The sequence below is a fragment of the Haemaphysalis longicornis genome, unplaced genomic scaffold (genome assembly GCF_048455015.1).
Source record: "Haemaphysalis longicornis isolate Haplotype H1 unplaced genomic scaffold, Haemaphysalis longicornis Haplotype H1 scaffold_75, whole genome shotgun sequence".
Classification (NCBI taxonomy): Eukaryota; Metazoa; Arthropoda; class Arachnida; order Ixodida; family Ixodidae; genus Haemaphysalis; species Haemaphysalis longicornis.
This window is the reverse complement of record NW_027526434.1, coordinates 159,072-174,359: the sequence shown is the minus strand read 5'-3', so window position 1 is coordinate 174,359 and position 15,288 is coordinate 159,072. Positions and strand designations below refer to the sequence as shown.

The window sequence follows — 15,288 nt, the reverse complement described above, 5'->3', positions numbered from 1 at the left end:
TTTCTCCTATGTTTCAGTCAGAGAGGGGTGAATTCATTTGATTGCCGAGTTTGGTCTAAAGGGTAGACGACTCAGACGATCTCCTTCCTCAGTCGTCAGCCCGAGTTCTTTGGATCCTCGCGGCGTGTTTGGCCATCCGGACTGCTGTGAGTTGTAGCTCCTGTGTGGATCTGAGCAGAACAATCTCCCATGGTTCTGCAGTCTTTATTCTGTGTCTTTTATGGGTATTCATAGCGGGCTTGCTAATATATGCAGTTTTATTGTTTGGATCTCATGTCAGGACCGTATCACGTTCTGCAGGTCTGCTCTACTGTTACAGAAAGTGCAGAGGTTTGAGTACAGATCTGGATAGCAACGGTTGAGAGGAACAGGGCTTGAAAAAGTGCCTGCAATCATCGCTACGTAACCGCCACTTTCCTGGAAGGGGTGTGGTTATCCGGTGGATATTGCCTTTATTAATGGTGCATATTGGTGGATATTACGCGGCCTTTGTATGATTGAAAAATGTGTTCTTGGTCTTGGCCTTCCGGTACTGTCTGGTAGGGGATGAGGGTGATTGTGGTGGCGTTGTAGATAACACAGCTCGGTTCGCAAGAGCTCGAGTGGTTGCGTGGGCCAGTTTATTTCCCTGTAGACCGTAGCCGGGAGGAGTATATTTTAATATAAGAGCTGCAGTTTGGTTGGCAATGTTCTTGAACAGCGAGGCTGCTGCATGGGAGATTTTGCCTTTCGCAAAGTTCCGTATGGCGGAGTTCCAGTAGCTTACGATTTTGGTCACTCGGGTAAATTTATCAAAAGGGCTATGGCCTTCCCTTCGCCCTGAGTGGGATTTTTGCCCAGCGTGGACGTAACGCAACTGTAACTCATTTATTGCTGACGACTGCAATTTCCTTGGAGTTGAGACAACAGCCGTCGTCGTATAGTCGTCGTATGGCCAATGGTTCCCCAAACGTCTATCAAAGCCTCGTGTTAAATTCTTGCCTTTTTTCCACGTTTGGCTCTGGGTGCCTAATTCTTGGTACAGTTAAACCGGGATGAAAAGAACCTCTATGTTAGAGATTTTGCGATTAAATGAAGTTTTTCAATTCCCTATATCCAGCCCCATTTACACCGATGTATTTGCAACCTCTAAGTAACGAAGGCGGTCTGATAGTTAACCTTGGTGTAACGAATTTGCTACTCTTATCACCGATTGTTTTTCTTTTTTTTTCACTTTTTCAGAAGAATCGGCTGGAGAAATTCACTAACTTGGGAAACTTCGGCCGCAACGCAAACTGCCCTGCGTTTCCAGCGCGTGTGAGTGCGATGTCTATTATGTGCTAGGCCTGTCTGACGGTGGGTAGTAGCGCGTCTTCACTGCCCTCTGTAATGTCAGTTCTTCAGTGTGATGAGTTCTGGTGCGAGAAAACGAAAAGGGTTGCCTTTTCAGGACAAGCTCGCAAAGAACGTGGCCGCCAGGTACAGCATCCCAACAAGCAGCCTCTCAACATTGTAGAGCGGCAAAAAGCTTCAAGTTCGCAAAAAAGCGCCTTTTTAGAATGTTAGGTACTTGAAACTGGTTCAATTAGGGCACTGAAAATTTTGAAAAAGCAAAAGTGGAACTTGAGGTACGCTCCTGCATACGTGGGTACGTCACCTTGCTTCTTTGTAGTGCCGAGTATTGGCTGGCTTCGTGGGAAAACAGCCGAAGCAAATCAAGCAATGTTTAACTGTGAAATAAATCATTACGATGAGTTCACCCTCTCTTATGTACAGTATCTTGGTTTCGTTCATTCATGCGAGCCTTAACTAGACACCTGCGTGTAAAGAAAAATTGGAAATTTTTGTCAACTTCGTCATATCCAAGTTTACCTGTATTCGCGGGCTGCGACTGTATCTTTGCCATTCGTGCGGGAGGTGATGTGCTTGCGACGTCGTTTAGCCGCCTGAGTTACCCGCTTTACTCGCTTTGTTAACACGTATATACTGCCTCCCTCTACCGCAGTCGTAGTTATCTGCGCGGTTTTCCCAGAGTACAATTCCTAGTGTTGTTTACCCGCGATATAGCTACCCGCGGCAGCCACCGGGCGGACGAAAAGGCGAGGACTTTTCGTCTATAAAGAACTTTTCGTCATGGCTAGGCAAGAACTTTGCATTCGAAAAGCCAAGGATCCCATACGACGTTGACTGGACATTGTACACACCGCATGGTCTTACAATGGTGTCGGGACATGGTAACCGTATTTTCCCCGCTAATTTCCCTTCGCGTTCAGTATGAAAATATGATGATCCCGGCTCGGTCCGGTTGCATTTACAGCAAAGCTACGGAAATCAGGCAGGCCATTACCAACAAGCAATGGCAAACTGAGATGAGGCGGTGACTTTATCAGCGCCGCGTGTTGCCGTTTTCTCTGCCAATGATTAGCGCTGTTTTGAATTCATTCTTTTATCTATTCAGAGAAATCCTAGACGCCCCATGCCAGCACACTGACTAAGCGTTGAAAAGAGGCGTTTGAAGTTGCATCCGGATTCACTTATTGGTGAAAATGTATTTGTGGAAAAGGCAAAAAAGAACAATATTACGGTGGCAATCTAATGGCGGTGAAAGAAGGTCTAGTTTAATTTCTACTATACTAAATTTGATATTGTGGTCACGTGATATAAAGCGCGCTGCTCTAGTTTGGTTTCTTTTTGCCATGTTTGCTAAGCAGTTATGGTGACGATGCGGGGAAATCCCATTCTAGCAGAATGAAACTTTAGAAGGCGAGTTTTTTAATGCAATAAATTTGGCAAGTTCCGGTGTAGAAAGCCCAGTGAACGTGATGCGTTTGCGGATATAGACTAGTGGGGCAATACGAAACTGGGTCTGTGGAAAAACAGGTTATCCGGATATTCGATTCACCGATTATTGTAATTTGGAAGCCTGAGAACCGGAATACTGGAGAAATCGGTTACCGTTTTGTATCCGCATATGCGGATACTTGAATTTTCATTATATATCCCAAAGATTAGAACGAGGTCATAGCAGTGAGTTTTTTTTTAACATAAGCAAGTTGTAACAGACTTGGTATTGTACGTCGAACACCGTTTTTCAGGGAGTACTAATTATTGCCTTCCTCACATGATATCACCACACACACGATCGAACCGAAACAATGGCACGTTGCTATCTCTCATTATGGCGTTCGAATGTTTGAAAATCCTGCTTACCGGATATTAAAACCGAATACACTGATTATCCGTTAAGTTCAGGGTATCCGGATGGCCGGCTTTACGTGCCGATGTCGCTCTCAGCCGGTTCAACCGAGCACCCGATTTGGGGGATATTTGCAAGCACTAATATAGACGTGATATGTGGGATCCATGCAAGCTTCATTCTGGGAAGAACACCGGCGTACGTGACCTAAAGTGCGGGAATAAATAGTGTTATTAAAGTAATTTCATAAACCATTTGTCGTACCAGTAACAAATACGGTTAAAATCTTTTGCAAAAGATAAGTGGTAATCAATTGAGTTATTAAGACGGTAACCGCACAATTATCATCGGAAAAGAAGCATGCAGAATGTAATCTGGGAGGGTAACTCATTAATGTAGATTAAAACATTTCATTAGGAATTACACTTTTCACCCACCTAGTAGGCCAAAAAACAATTACAAAATGTAACTGCACCATTTGCAAATTGGAGCAGCGTTTTCCCGGTTATTCACATGGCCCAACAATTATTAACTGATTTATTTCATGTTTTCCATTTTGTTATTTGCAGTGTTGTATTAATTTAAAAAGGGGAACTAGATTCCACTATGCGACAGTTGTTTGTGTCGCAAATTCTATATTATGTCTCTACAACGAATAGTATGTTACAAGACATTATCCTGGGGCTAAGTAGAAATGCCACCACTGAGTGTCGACCTTGTCAGGATCGGCTTTCCTCGTCGAGAACAATGATTACCTTCTAGATGCTTTCCTAGCATCATTTGCTATTGAAATGAAACGTCTTGCATTATGTAGAAAATTGCCATTTTATTCTGTTCATTGCTCAATGCACAACAAATTGTAGATAAAATAAGCATCGTTAACAGCACCCAAATCAAGCATACTGAGTTATTACAGTAGACGATTTGCATTACGGCAGTCATATCTCAACCCGGGAAGTAGTAGTTGACCACGACGTTGCCCTTCTCGCGAATCCACTTGGTGGCGATCCACTTGGACCCCCTCAGTACGGGGCACCCAACGTGCAGCGTTTTGCTATCGGGTGCCCTCTTCTGGTGCCAGAAGGAGAAGTTCCGAGGGAAGTCGCTTCCCTCGTAAGGCTCAACGTCGAACCAGAACAGGGCGTCGCCGGCACGCGGCTTCACTGCGACACCCAACTCGACGAATGCCGTGGCGCCCCCTGCCGGGACATCGGAAAGGAAGAACAGCATGGTGGCCAGCCTGTTGCCTCGTTCCTTATCTAGTCTATCGGCAACCTGGTTAAAGTCACGCGGATCCATATGCGGCGTGTAGTGGCCCCCGAGTCCGTAGTTAGACACCTGATAGTCTTCAGCCCACTCCAGGGAGAGGTTCGTAGCGGCGGCTATGCGACGAGAAATCCTCTGGAGAACGTCGTTTCCGCTGTCCGACAGCCCGGCAACCTACAAAGCGTAAGAGCCAAAAACATCTGGTAAGACTCCTTACCTCAGTGAGGATGCCTCAAGAGCGACGTGTCTTCCCTACACAAATTTTTGAAAAAGCCTCACTACGTAGCCCTTATTTGTGCCCACTTTTGAGAGTTCTCTTTTGGACTTAGGCACAACGCGACCTTGAGGCTTCCTTACTTCTCTCCTTGACCCGAAGGCATGGCTCACACTAAGTGAGATTTCTTGCTTCGCCCTAGCCCAAAACAGTGGATCTGCAGGCTGCGGCGACACGTGTAGAGGGCATGCAGTGTGCAAACACAACAACCGGCACCGCCTGCGTCACCACGTGCAGAATACACCACATCGCTCAGTAGCACCAGCTAGATGGGTGCTATACAGGGCAGTAGACGCTACCAGCCGCATTCGAAACATTTCCAGGTTTGCTATAGGTGAGGCTGATTTCACTTACGGTGTAGCGTGCGAGGTCCTTTTCCTGACAATGAAGCGCTAGCAGGACGAGAGCAATTCGATTGCGCAGTACAGCCTGGTAGAGCAGCGAAGTTTCACAGCAAAGCTGTTTATAGATTTTTGTGCATTTTTAATAAAGCCTCCGTACTTTTTAGTTGCCTTATTTTTCAAACCATCTAAAGACCACTTCGCGAATTTTCAGAACCTTGTTGATCGCTCCTGATAGTTTCCGCAAAGCGGCTCTGCCAAGCACCGAGTTTTTCTCCTAGTACTAGACCTAGGATTGACTGCGCGCGAAGGCTAGCGCCGCCATCGGGGAGCCGAAGGTGAATGGCTATTTTACCGTGTTCACCTCGCCTGACAGGCATTGTTAAACAGGCTTCGTCTGACAATGCCAGCAGATGGGGAGCTCCGTATTTAATTTGTCTTCTGGAGTGCCTATGACAAGGCCGCACATAGAAGGCGCCAGAAAGAAAAATATAACTTTGTTCAATTTCAATGAAGTAGCCTCTGCCAATTCACTAAGCTTTAATCAAGACACGAAAGACGTTTGTTTAGCCGGTACGCCAAGTGGTATGGAAAAACTAGAAAACTTCGCGCTGCAATGAAGTAGTATGGGCAAGAGTGGCGTATGATGTACCAGGAATACAACACGTTAACATTAATGCGATTCGATTACAGCGAAGTGGAGGCCCTACCATGCACGATCGCCCAGTCATTTTTCTCGGGCGTGACTCAGGACGGCGGCAGCCAATGGCAGAAACAACATTCTCTGACGTCATAGAGTAGTCGCGGGAAAGTGGCTCGGCAGTCGCCAATGGTTCGGGTGGTTTGTGTAATACCGCCACAATTATTTTGAAGTTTCAGGCGAAATTGGTGCAGTTGCTATAGAGACACACCGGCATTTGCTTCACTGAACGAAAACTTCTGTTTTGTAGAACCTTTAGGCCGCCAAATGACGTATGGTCTTTCTGACACCTTTAGGGGCGCAATGTTTCGGACAAGATTTGACCGAAATTGCAAATTCTGGAGGCTGGGCACAGCTTATCATTGCAATTATCTCGTGTTATCCCGGTCCTTTGTGGACGTGGATTTCGAAATATTTATTCGCAGCCTCGTATCAAATCTGCGCACCTGTAAATATTAAACAAGAGGAAAAACAGGATGACTCTGAAATATAAATTTTATTGTATGGCAATGCAACACTTTTTTGCAGAAAATATGTAGTAGTGAAATATCGTTTGCTGCTTTCTACAAATTCACTTCATGGAAAGGACTGGTTCTGTTTGTTTCTGGTGTATTTCTGAAACACGGCGCTGTTCTGCCACCAGGAATGATCACCAAATCGCGCTACTGTCTGCCCTTCTCAATTCTATAACCATGCCTGCGATGTGCACCTTTAATGCTTCGCTGCTGCTCTACCTACACTGTGTGGATTGGCTTGTATTGTTTTTTGATTTCCATTACTAATCTGGAGCGCACGGATGCTGCCGTCTTCTTCCTCAGTTAAACGTGTCTGCTAATTAGAAGACTGATGTTTCCGGGTAAGCTTGTATGTGCGAAGCTCTTCTTTTTCCCCAAGGAAACTTCACGGGCACCTAGAACGGATTGAATAAATGAACGGAAATACAGCGCAGACGCGAGGAAAAGGAAGGACAACACACACGCTGGACTAGCAACTGAACGTATGACCGATGAATGATACATCCTACGATCAACGAGCCGCTACGCATGCGCAAAGCTATTAGCTCAACAACACACCCGAGACTCAACAAGCATCAACCTTGTAGCAGTGCTTGTAATCACTCTACCTCATAAGGCAATGGAATGTACACAACCACAACTTCCTTCTTGTTGCACTCGCATATAAAACGCTGCAAGTGTCTCTCACTCCCTTTGCGTTCTGCCTTTTTCCGTAATAGTTACATTTTCAAAACAAGGCACACACTTGCACTAGCGACAGTGAAAGGCAAGATGGCCAGCTCCTCAAGAAATGGTCAACGCACGGTGTTCGCGTTAGTGGTCATTCACATATTGGCCGGCGTGGCCGATATATGCCTTGCAACTTGTCAACGGGATTCTGTGATCGCTCGAGTCGCACATTTTGCGTAATTGTTCGCATGTTTTGCTTTACAAACCATTTTGTTTTTTCCCCGATTATCACGAATTAAGCCCACACCAACCGGCACGGCTACACTTACCCGGCTCGGCTACAGGCCACCCCCAAAATTCGAACAGAGGCAATACATCCCTCTACAAACTATAAAAGCAGCACCCATGCCTAGAACATACACCCCATCTGTAACAAGGCACGTCCAGAACCCCTTATACGAGCTCTCAGAAAACGCTTTCCTTTACTCGGCACACGGATGCCTCTCTGTACAACCAACAAGCTGCCCATGCCGTGAGTGTAGCCAACGCCAACAGTTCTGAACTGACGGCCGCTAGAGTACCCACGACATCTATTGAGGCAGCAGAAGAACTTGTCTTCGCTCTGGCCACCTTCCCCAGAAAACACTACCTCACTGTAGTCACCAACTCGCAAGCCGCCTGCCGCTACTTCCTGATATGTCGCATAACACGCAGCCCCTTCGCGCTCCAAAGCCCGCTACTCTCACTTCTTAGACATCCTGGCCTGTTACATCCATGAACGACAGCAGTTCCCGCCACCACATCCCCATTTATCCAGAGCCGAGGAAGCTACCTTTTCCCAACTTCAAACAGATTCCTATCCTCTACCCACTCTCCCTTATGCAAGTGCCTCACCTCTACTGCGCGATTTGTAATTTCTGTCCTTATCCTGGCACCCTGCACCACATGATACGGGAGTTTCAGAAAAACACATCCCTTACCCTCAATTTATACCCAACGTACGAGGACTGGGCGGGCCAGCTGGCCGCAACCGACCTCAGTTTAGCGAAGCCTGGTGGAGACGGCCATGGCAGCCAGCGCGTTCGGGGCTTTCCGGACTAGAACAGTACCACACCGGCAGGACGCCCAACCACCAGAGTCTGAAACTTGTCTAAATAAAGTATGTTCACTCACTCACTCCCGCATTTTCTATGCGCGAGCTATATAGACCTCCCATCCAAACCGGAGCGGACAACCCGACTTGTACTGCATGCCTCCCCGCAATTTCCTTGGTGTTGTGTGAAACACTGTGAACATATGGCGTTACTTTTACGTTTTTCTTTTCTTTGTTTAGTCACGACCTACGAGTCTTAACTTTTGCTTTTTGACCTTTGCATGTAGGCACGTAGCGAACGCATTTAGCACTGATACCGAAAAACCTGTAGCACTTAACCTCAGAATCTCAAGGCTGGAGCTTTCCTCAATAACGGGGCCACAGCTTTCCTCAAGCACATTCTCGAAAAATAGTGCGGCTACTCCTCTTGTTACCAACCTGAGTGGCTTGAACCAAATGGCAGTGAAGATTTCTTTGTTCTAGAGGAACAAATACAGCGGACCTGGTTGTCGTCTTTAAAACAAGGAAGGTCAAATGTTTATTTCAAGGATTCAGAGCGCGATTAAAAATACGTTAAAATTTATTCGACCACGTGTCTTTGTTTGCCTCGTGTCTTCGTTGTATTCTCGTTATATTTTTCCAAAATGTAAGAATGCACCAACTGGCCCAGAAAGCTACAGTTCCACATTTTGCGGACACATGAGAGATGAGCGCAAAAGGGCTGCACTGCAATTGGGCTGTAATTGGACTGTGAACAATTGGAAGCTGCGAAACCAACCATGTTGCCACCATGCCAAGTAGGACATTTGAACGACATACATACAGCGCAAAGCCAGCGCACATATTCTGACGTACTTCCAAACAAATTGAGTGCTTGGGGCGCCTGCTTTTTTCTTGTTTCCTGATTTACGAAAATGCTATTGTTAGTGCCATACTCTCGATGATAACAGGCACTCAAAAGACGATTCTTTCCGCTGAAAGCATAGATAGGTACTTACGAAACAGGTGCATTCGATTTTTTGGTGAGGAGTCATCATGTCGTTCAATCAATCGTGCCTAGTTCATTAAAATCGCCTCCCTTATTTCAAATAACTTTTTTGTATACGCAATACGAGAAGTCGAAACGAACCCCCAGTCCTCATCAAACGAGAACTTGCCTTCACACACATTCACCATTCATGACATTATCTATAGATGATACATAACTTTGAAACAAATGAGCAGCTTTTAGCGACAGTTGTAAACTGAGTTGCTCTCGCGAATACTCTCCTTTGTACCAGAGCGATTACGGAATTATCACCATTCCTTAGATGGTTAGAGGTACAAGATATTTTGCTTACCTTACTAATGCGTCCCCAACTGACACCATCTGGCTGGTCGTCATTGATGTAAACGCGGCCACGAACCAGCGCTCTCAGCGACTTGTGCCGGATAACAGTCAGCTCTGATCGGCTGAGGAAGCTCCGGAATAGTACGATACGAGGCTTTAAGGAGAGCACTTCCACTGCAAGCGGCGTCAGCTTGAGCTGGGGATGCACGGGATCTGTCGATGATCGGCACACTAGATCCCTCCCTGCCTGCCGTAAGTCACCTCCGCTGACACACACCGACTTGTAGGAACGAATGTTACTGGTCGGTGACCCGGGATGCCTAGGCTGCAGCCCTTTTTTCATCAATGCTCGTCGACGCTTGTCATTCGCTTCAAGCCAAGAGGCACCCAGAGCCAGTCTCCTGCTTGTGCTCCCACGTGCTTTTGCGTTCAAGAGGGCAGCTTGAAGCCAGGCAGAAGTGTTGCCGAACCTTCCTTTAACGAAGCAGCCCCTGGCGACATCTACCGATACATCTGGAGAAGTGGCGAGGATATCAGGGGATGCCATGGCCCCCATCCTGGACGTCGGTATGTCGTAGACCTGTTGAAGCTTGCAGACTGAAACAGCCGCACCGTTCACGTCCATATCTGTCAGCCACCAATGGCGAGACGATGGCGACATGAAGGCAAGTCGCAGAGGACCGCTGTCTGGATTCAAGCGTTTGACAAGAACATCTTTCCAAAAGGCACCGAAACGACTAGCGTAAAGGAACTTTCCTAGGGCATCGTGACTGATGCAAGAGGAGGCGGCCATCTCCCATTTGGTGTGCTGCCGTTTCGCTATAGTCAACCTCCGCTTTTCCCGCAACAGAAGGTAGGAGACGTCTTCCAGGGTGAGGGATTCACTCGCAAGCACTTCCTGCAGATGCTGGCTGGACGTGAAGAGATCATTGGCGGTTAAAGCGTTTCCGAAATACAAGCAGAGCACATAGAGTTGAGGCCAAATGGAAGGCATCTTCTTCTTCACTTGGATGACAAATGCGAGGAGGCAGCGAATGGGGGCGTTGCCACCGGCGGAGGTACAACCAGCCACGACAGCGCCTGTGCTGGGACTAATTTATTTAGCAAGCGTGAACGCATGAAAGCTTCTGTCCCGTGAGTTGATGATGATGATGATGTTCATCGGTCAAGGCACATACCCAAACAGGGGATTGCCCTAACATTAGGGGTGGAAAAAATGGTATTAAGTGCGAATGGTAAGTGCGAATGCACTTTATAAGCGACCCTGAATTCCGGCGACCGCCGTCCGTCCACATAGCAACAGCTGCGGGTGCGCGCGCTCCTCGTCTTCCTTGGCAACGGGGGGAGATGGGCGCGCGCTGCCTGGCCGCTGACATGGCACATACCCACGTGGGATATTGGCCAGGAATCGGGCGTGAGAAGGGCTAATGCACCCGCCACGAAATTTCAAAGCTGAGATCCGCTCTAGCAATCAAGTACAACGACAACACAAGTGGTGGTGGTGGTGGTAAACTTTATTCACAAAGGTAGAAGAGGAGGGGGTGGAGTCAAGTGTGGAATCCTATTTCCAGGACTCCAGTGGCGAAAGCCCCTAGCTTGGCTCTTTCCAGCAGTTCTCGCTGACTGGAGAGGTCCGAGCTGGACAGTGCCGCTTCCCAGGACTCTATTGATGCCTTGTAGTTGTTCTGTTGCCATATGGTCGGGCAGTTGTCTGTGCATGGCACATACCCACGTGGGGGATTGGCCAGGAATCGGGCGTGAGAAGGGCTAATGCACCCGCTTAAGGGAGTACTGATACGAAATTTCATAGCTGAGATCCGCTCTAGCAATCAAGTACAACGACAACACAAATAGGTGTCTGTGAATAAATGCATCTTTTTTTCTTTGTAGTTGTGTGTGTGTGTGATCTCTCTTTCGCGAACATTACCGAACCGCGCAAATTCAACTCGTGCATTCGCACTTTCAAATTCTTCCCCTCGGGGAAATGCGGGGAAATTTTTCATTTACAGGCGAGGTCTTCCCGTCTGGCGCTCGCTCTGAGAAGCCACGTTTCTCTTAGCTCCGTGGAATTTCGTGGTTTCGTGGGAATTTTTGCGGTTTTAGTTCAATGCCTGCCCTCAACAGGATTGCTACCGACGCCGGGAGGACTCTGAACACAACTTGGGATCCCATGTGCTGCAATCATGGCTACGGACCCGTCCTCGTCATCGAACAGGTACTAGGCCTAACACGCAAGGCACCGGCAGCACGAAGTGCGTCGGGCGGCGGACATTCGTTCGCTCGTCTCCTAAACAACGATGGCCTCCGCGACTGCACCAACTACAGGTATCGGCGCTACGTCCACCGAGGACCAGGATTTTGAAACAGCCTCGTGCGACCCTGATGCTCGGAGCAACACGGGGAAATCCAAACCCCGCTCACCCGAAGGGATCACTGCACGCACAATGAAACGAGGAGAGAGAAGGCGACTTCGGACCGTATCACAAAAGAACCCAAGGCTGGCGAAGTTGTGCAGTGCAACCTTGCCGCCTTCCACCGCCACGACATCGAGGCAGATCGCAACGTAATCGACCAAGCAGTGGCCCCCCTTACAGCACGACCAGTCAGCTGTGGACGGGGAGACCTGCCTTTGCACGCCCGGTCAGGTACTTCAGACGAGCGGCTTGGGGACTGCCGTGGGTGCAACCAGTATGTTAGGGCGATTCATCGCCCCTGCACAAGATCGCGAACCTGGGGATGTCCTAGATAGGACTTGGGCCACCGTGACTAAAAAGGGGGCCAAGAAAATGCTCGGCATTACCATACCCACAATCTCACAACTACAGAAAAGAGAAGTGTCACGTACAAGCAGGCTCGTGTCGCGCTCGGCGAAAGCGTCATCTGCCTCGAGCCCCGTGAGCAAGTCGACGTCACAAGGACACGACCCACGGATCTCTACAGGGGAATAAGCGGTGCCGCCCCAGACAGCAACTGCTCCCACTTCTCAATATCTAGACATGCTGGCGGTGCAACACCATTCTGGTGAGAACAAGCGATGAGGCGCAGGCGCTACGACTACTGCTAATGTCAGCCATTCCGCTCAACACGCGACCGACCTTGCCGGTGAAAGCATACCAAGTTCCTAACAACCAAATCTTGAGAGGGGTAATCTTCAACTGCACGCCCGACGAGTCAAATTACACGCTTATGACAGCATTGCAGTGTGAACTTGCTGACATCTTAGCAGCCCGAGCGATTGGACACCGCGGTACGGTACTTATCACTTTTGCCGCTCCATTGCCACCCAGAACCGTCGTATACTGGGGGCAGACTGAACCGGCGGCACAGTATCAAACAAGAGCCCTCGTGTGCCGAAGGTGCCACATGCCCGGACACAAGAACATCGCGTGCCCCGCCAACCACTCCGTCTGTTCTGGATGTGGAAATGTGTCGCACACCCAAGAAGGTGAGGAATGCCCACATAGCGGTACCCTAGATAAATAGTACTGCAAGCAGTGTAAGGCCTATGGTCAACTCGCCGTCGATCCTACCTGCCTCAAAAACAAGGCCTACGAGGAGAGAAAACAATTGCAGCTCGAAGAACGCCACGGGCGCAGCCATCGTCGCCTTTCGCACTCATGGCTATGTGCGGACAAACCAGCAGACGCCGACTCACATACTCGAACCCGTTCACTACCAAGGAAAAGATGGACGTCGCGAGCCAACTCTCGATCGACATCAAGTGTAAAGAACAAAGGTGTGGAGGAGATTTCGTGCAGCCGCCTGACGACACCTCTCGCCAACACGAAGTCCAGCTCCACTCACGACGTCGCTGATTACACGACCGCTATCTCTGCGTCGTCCGAGAGCAGCGACTCCTGCAGTGAGGCGGGAGATAAAGGGCGCTGAAACAACAGGTGCAGACGGGGACGCAAGAACCGCCGTAAAAAACAAAAACATCAGCAACTTCAGGAAGCTGCGACAGCTGAGCACCATGCCGCAGCGGGGCAAGGTGGTATTGGTGCGTGGCGGAAAACACACTCGCCACTCGATCTAACTGCCGAGATTGCGCAGCTGGAGCTTGAGTGTGAACAACCGGAGGTGGACCTTTAACAGAAGCTCCAGGCGATCAAAGACGAATACCAAGAGCGCATCCAAATGCGACGACGCCGAATACGGGAGATACAAACAAAAATCAAGAAATAAGAGCAGGTGGGGCAGCTTCGAACGACTCTATCTCTTGGTCACTCATCCCCAAAGCCAACAGGGGGCACTCATCGCCGGAAGATTCAAAACACCGTCGTTATCTGATGGTTCGTCCAGTGATGACAGCGCACTGCCGACATAGATGAAACCTTTCATCGAGCAGATACAGCAGCAGCAGTTACAGCTCCAGTAAACACAGCAACTGCTAATGCAGCAGCAGCAACTACTGCAGCAACTACACTCAGCCAGTAACAGCCGCTTGCAGGACACCATCGCCGATAGTATGTTGCCTCCTCCACCAATGCTTCCGACGCCAGCCTAACCAACCCCCAACGTGCTTTAGTGGAATTGTCAATCTCACAAAATGTGCACTTCGGAGCTGAATGAACTTTTCCAGACTTCTGGGTGCCCAGCTCGCCTGCTTCTGCAGGAAACGCGCGGGGAAAGCCCAGAAATTCGTTGATTTAAGGAATATTTCCAACTCAGCATTCAGCATAAACTCCCGGGACAAGACGCACATCATGTTCAGGCGCAGTGCGCAGTGTTCGTCCGCAAAGACATAACCCACACCTGTATCGAGACGTCGGCCTTTGTGACTCGCTGCAGGAGGTTGTGGCAGTGAGGTGCCTCATCCCGTCTCGCTCACAACCGCTTGTGGCGGTTTCGTACAACGCAAGGCCAGCCACTAGTGGCTACCGCCAAGGGAGACCACATTCTGAGCAGGAGCAAGACTACATCTGGATTAGCGACCTCCAGGCAGCACACCCACAGGATGACTTTCTATTATCGGGTGATTTTAACGCACAACACCCAGCCTGGGGTTACATCTATCAGAACAGAAGGGGAACAGCACTTTTAGGGATGATGGCAAGCTGCGGAATGGAGTTGGCCAATGACCTCGACTATCCTACCCGGTACGGCCTCCACGGAGGGCAGTGCTGTACGACCCCAGACCTAACATGGACGTCTAGCCGCTCATTGGTAAGAGAGTGGAGGACAAACCCCGACCCTCTAAGCTCTGACCACTATCCAATCTGGATTGAGCTGACCCCAAATGGTCGAAAGCACGGCTTGTGGAGAAGGACGAGGAGTGTGGACTGGGACAAGTTCAGGACGCTGCTCAGTCAATACGAACACAACCGGCCTGTCACTGAGGTACTACAGAGGACAGTAGCCCTTGCCACACGCAGCTTGGATGTCGACCCAGAGCTTCCTACCCCCAATAAGCACCTTGCCAACCTGTGGGCAGCACGGAAACGTCTACAAAGAATTTTTATTCGGAATGGAAAGAAACATAAAGACCTTATTCGTCTAAGACGCAAAACAGCCAAAGCTAGGCGCTACACCAAACACCTGTCTCGGGATAGGTGGCAACACCCCTGTGTGTCCTTCGGTGAAAAGACGGGTGCACGTTGACTGTGGCAAACATTTCGTACTATGTGCGGAGATCTAAAGCCAAGAACACAGGTCCCAACCTTCGCCTGAAACTCGACATGGACCCGGCGACGTATGAAACAACCTGGCAACCACCTTGTTTTCCGAAGCCACGTACGGCCGCGAAGATGGCGAAGACTCTATATATGACTCAATGCCCGTTGCTTCCGAGGAAAGCCAGAACTCGATGTATACCCTTGCAGAGCTCGCAGCGGCACTCGAGTCAGTTAATGGAAGTGCACTATGCAAGGATGGAATCACCTGGGCGATTCTTCACAACCTGGACGAACGACAAAAAGAAAACTT

The 15,288-nt window shown here is 49.0% G+C and overlaps 1 protein-coding gene across 1 annotated transcript; it reads right to left on the bottom strand.

Annotated features, from left to right (window-relative positions):
* Positions 1-4,120: 4,120 nt before the first annotated feature.
* LOC144148057 (prolyl 4-hydroxylase subunit alpha-2-like) lies at positions 4,121-9,988 on the bottom strand. Its single transcript, XM_077679655.1, has 2 exons — positions 9,374-9,988; positions 4,121-4,615 (listed from the first exon to the last, which is right to left on the bottom strand). Exons 1-2 carry the CDS (start codon positions 9,986-9,988, stop codon positions 4,121-4,123), a joined length of 1,110 nt encoding a protein of 369 aa, XP_077535781.1.
* Between the last annotated feature and the right edge of the window lie 5,300 nt (positions 9,989-15,288).

What these genes read in the sequence shown, in the direction of transcription:
- LOC144148057 (XM_077679655.1), bottom strand. Translation starts at nt 9,988, where the DNA reads ATGGACGTGAACGGTGCGGCTGTTTCAGTCTGCAAGCTTCAACAGGTC. An exon ending in GTTGGGGACGCATTAGTAAG is followed by an intron (nt 4,616 to 9,373) that starts GTAAGCAAAATA and finishes TACGCTTTGTAG; the next exon opens with GTTGCCGGGCTGTCGGACAG.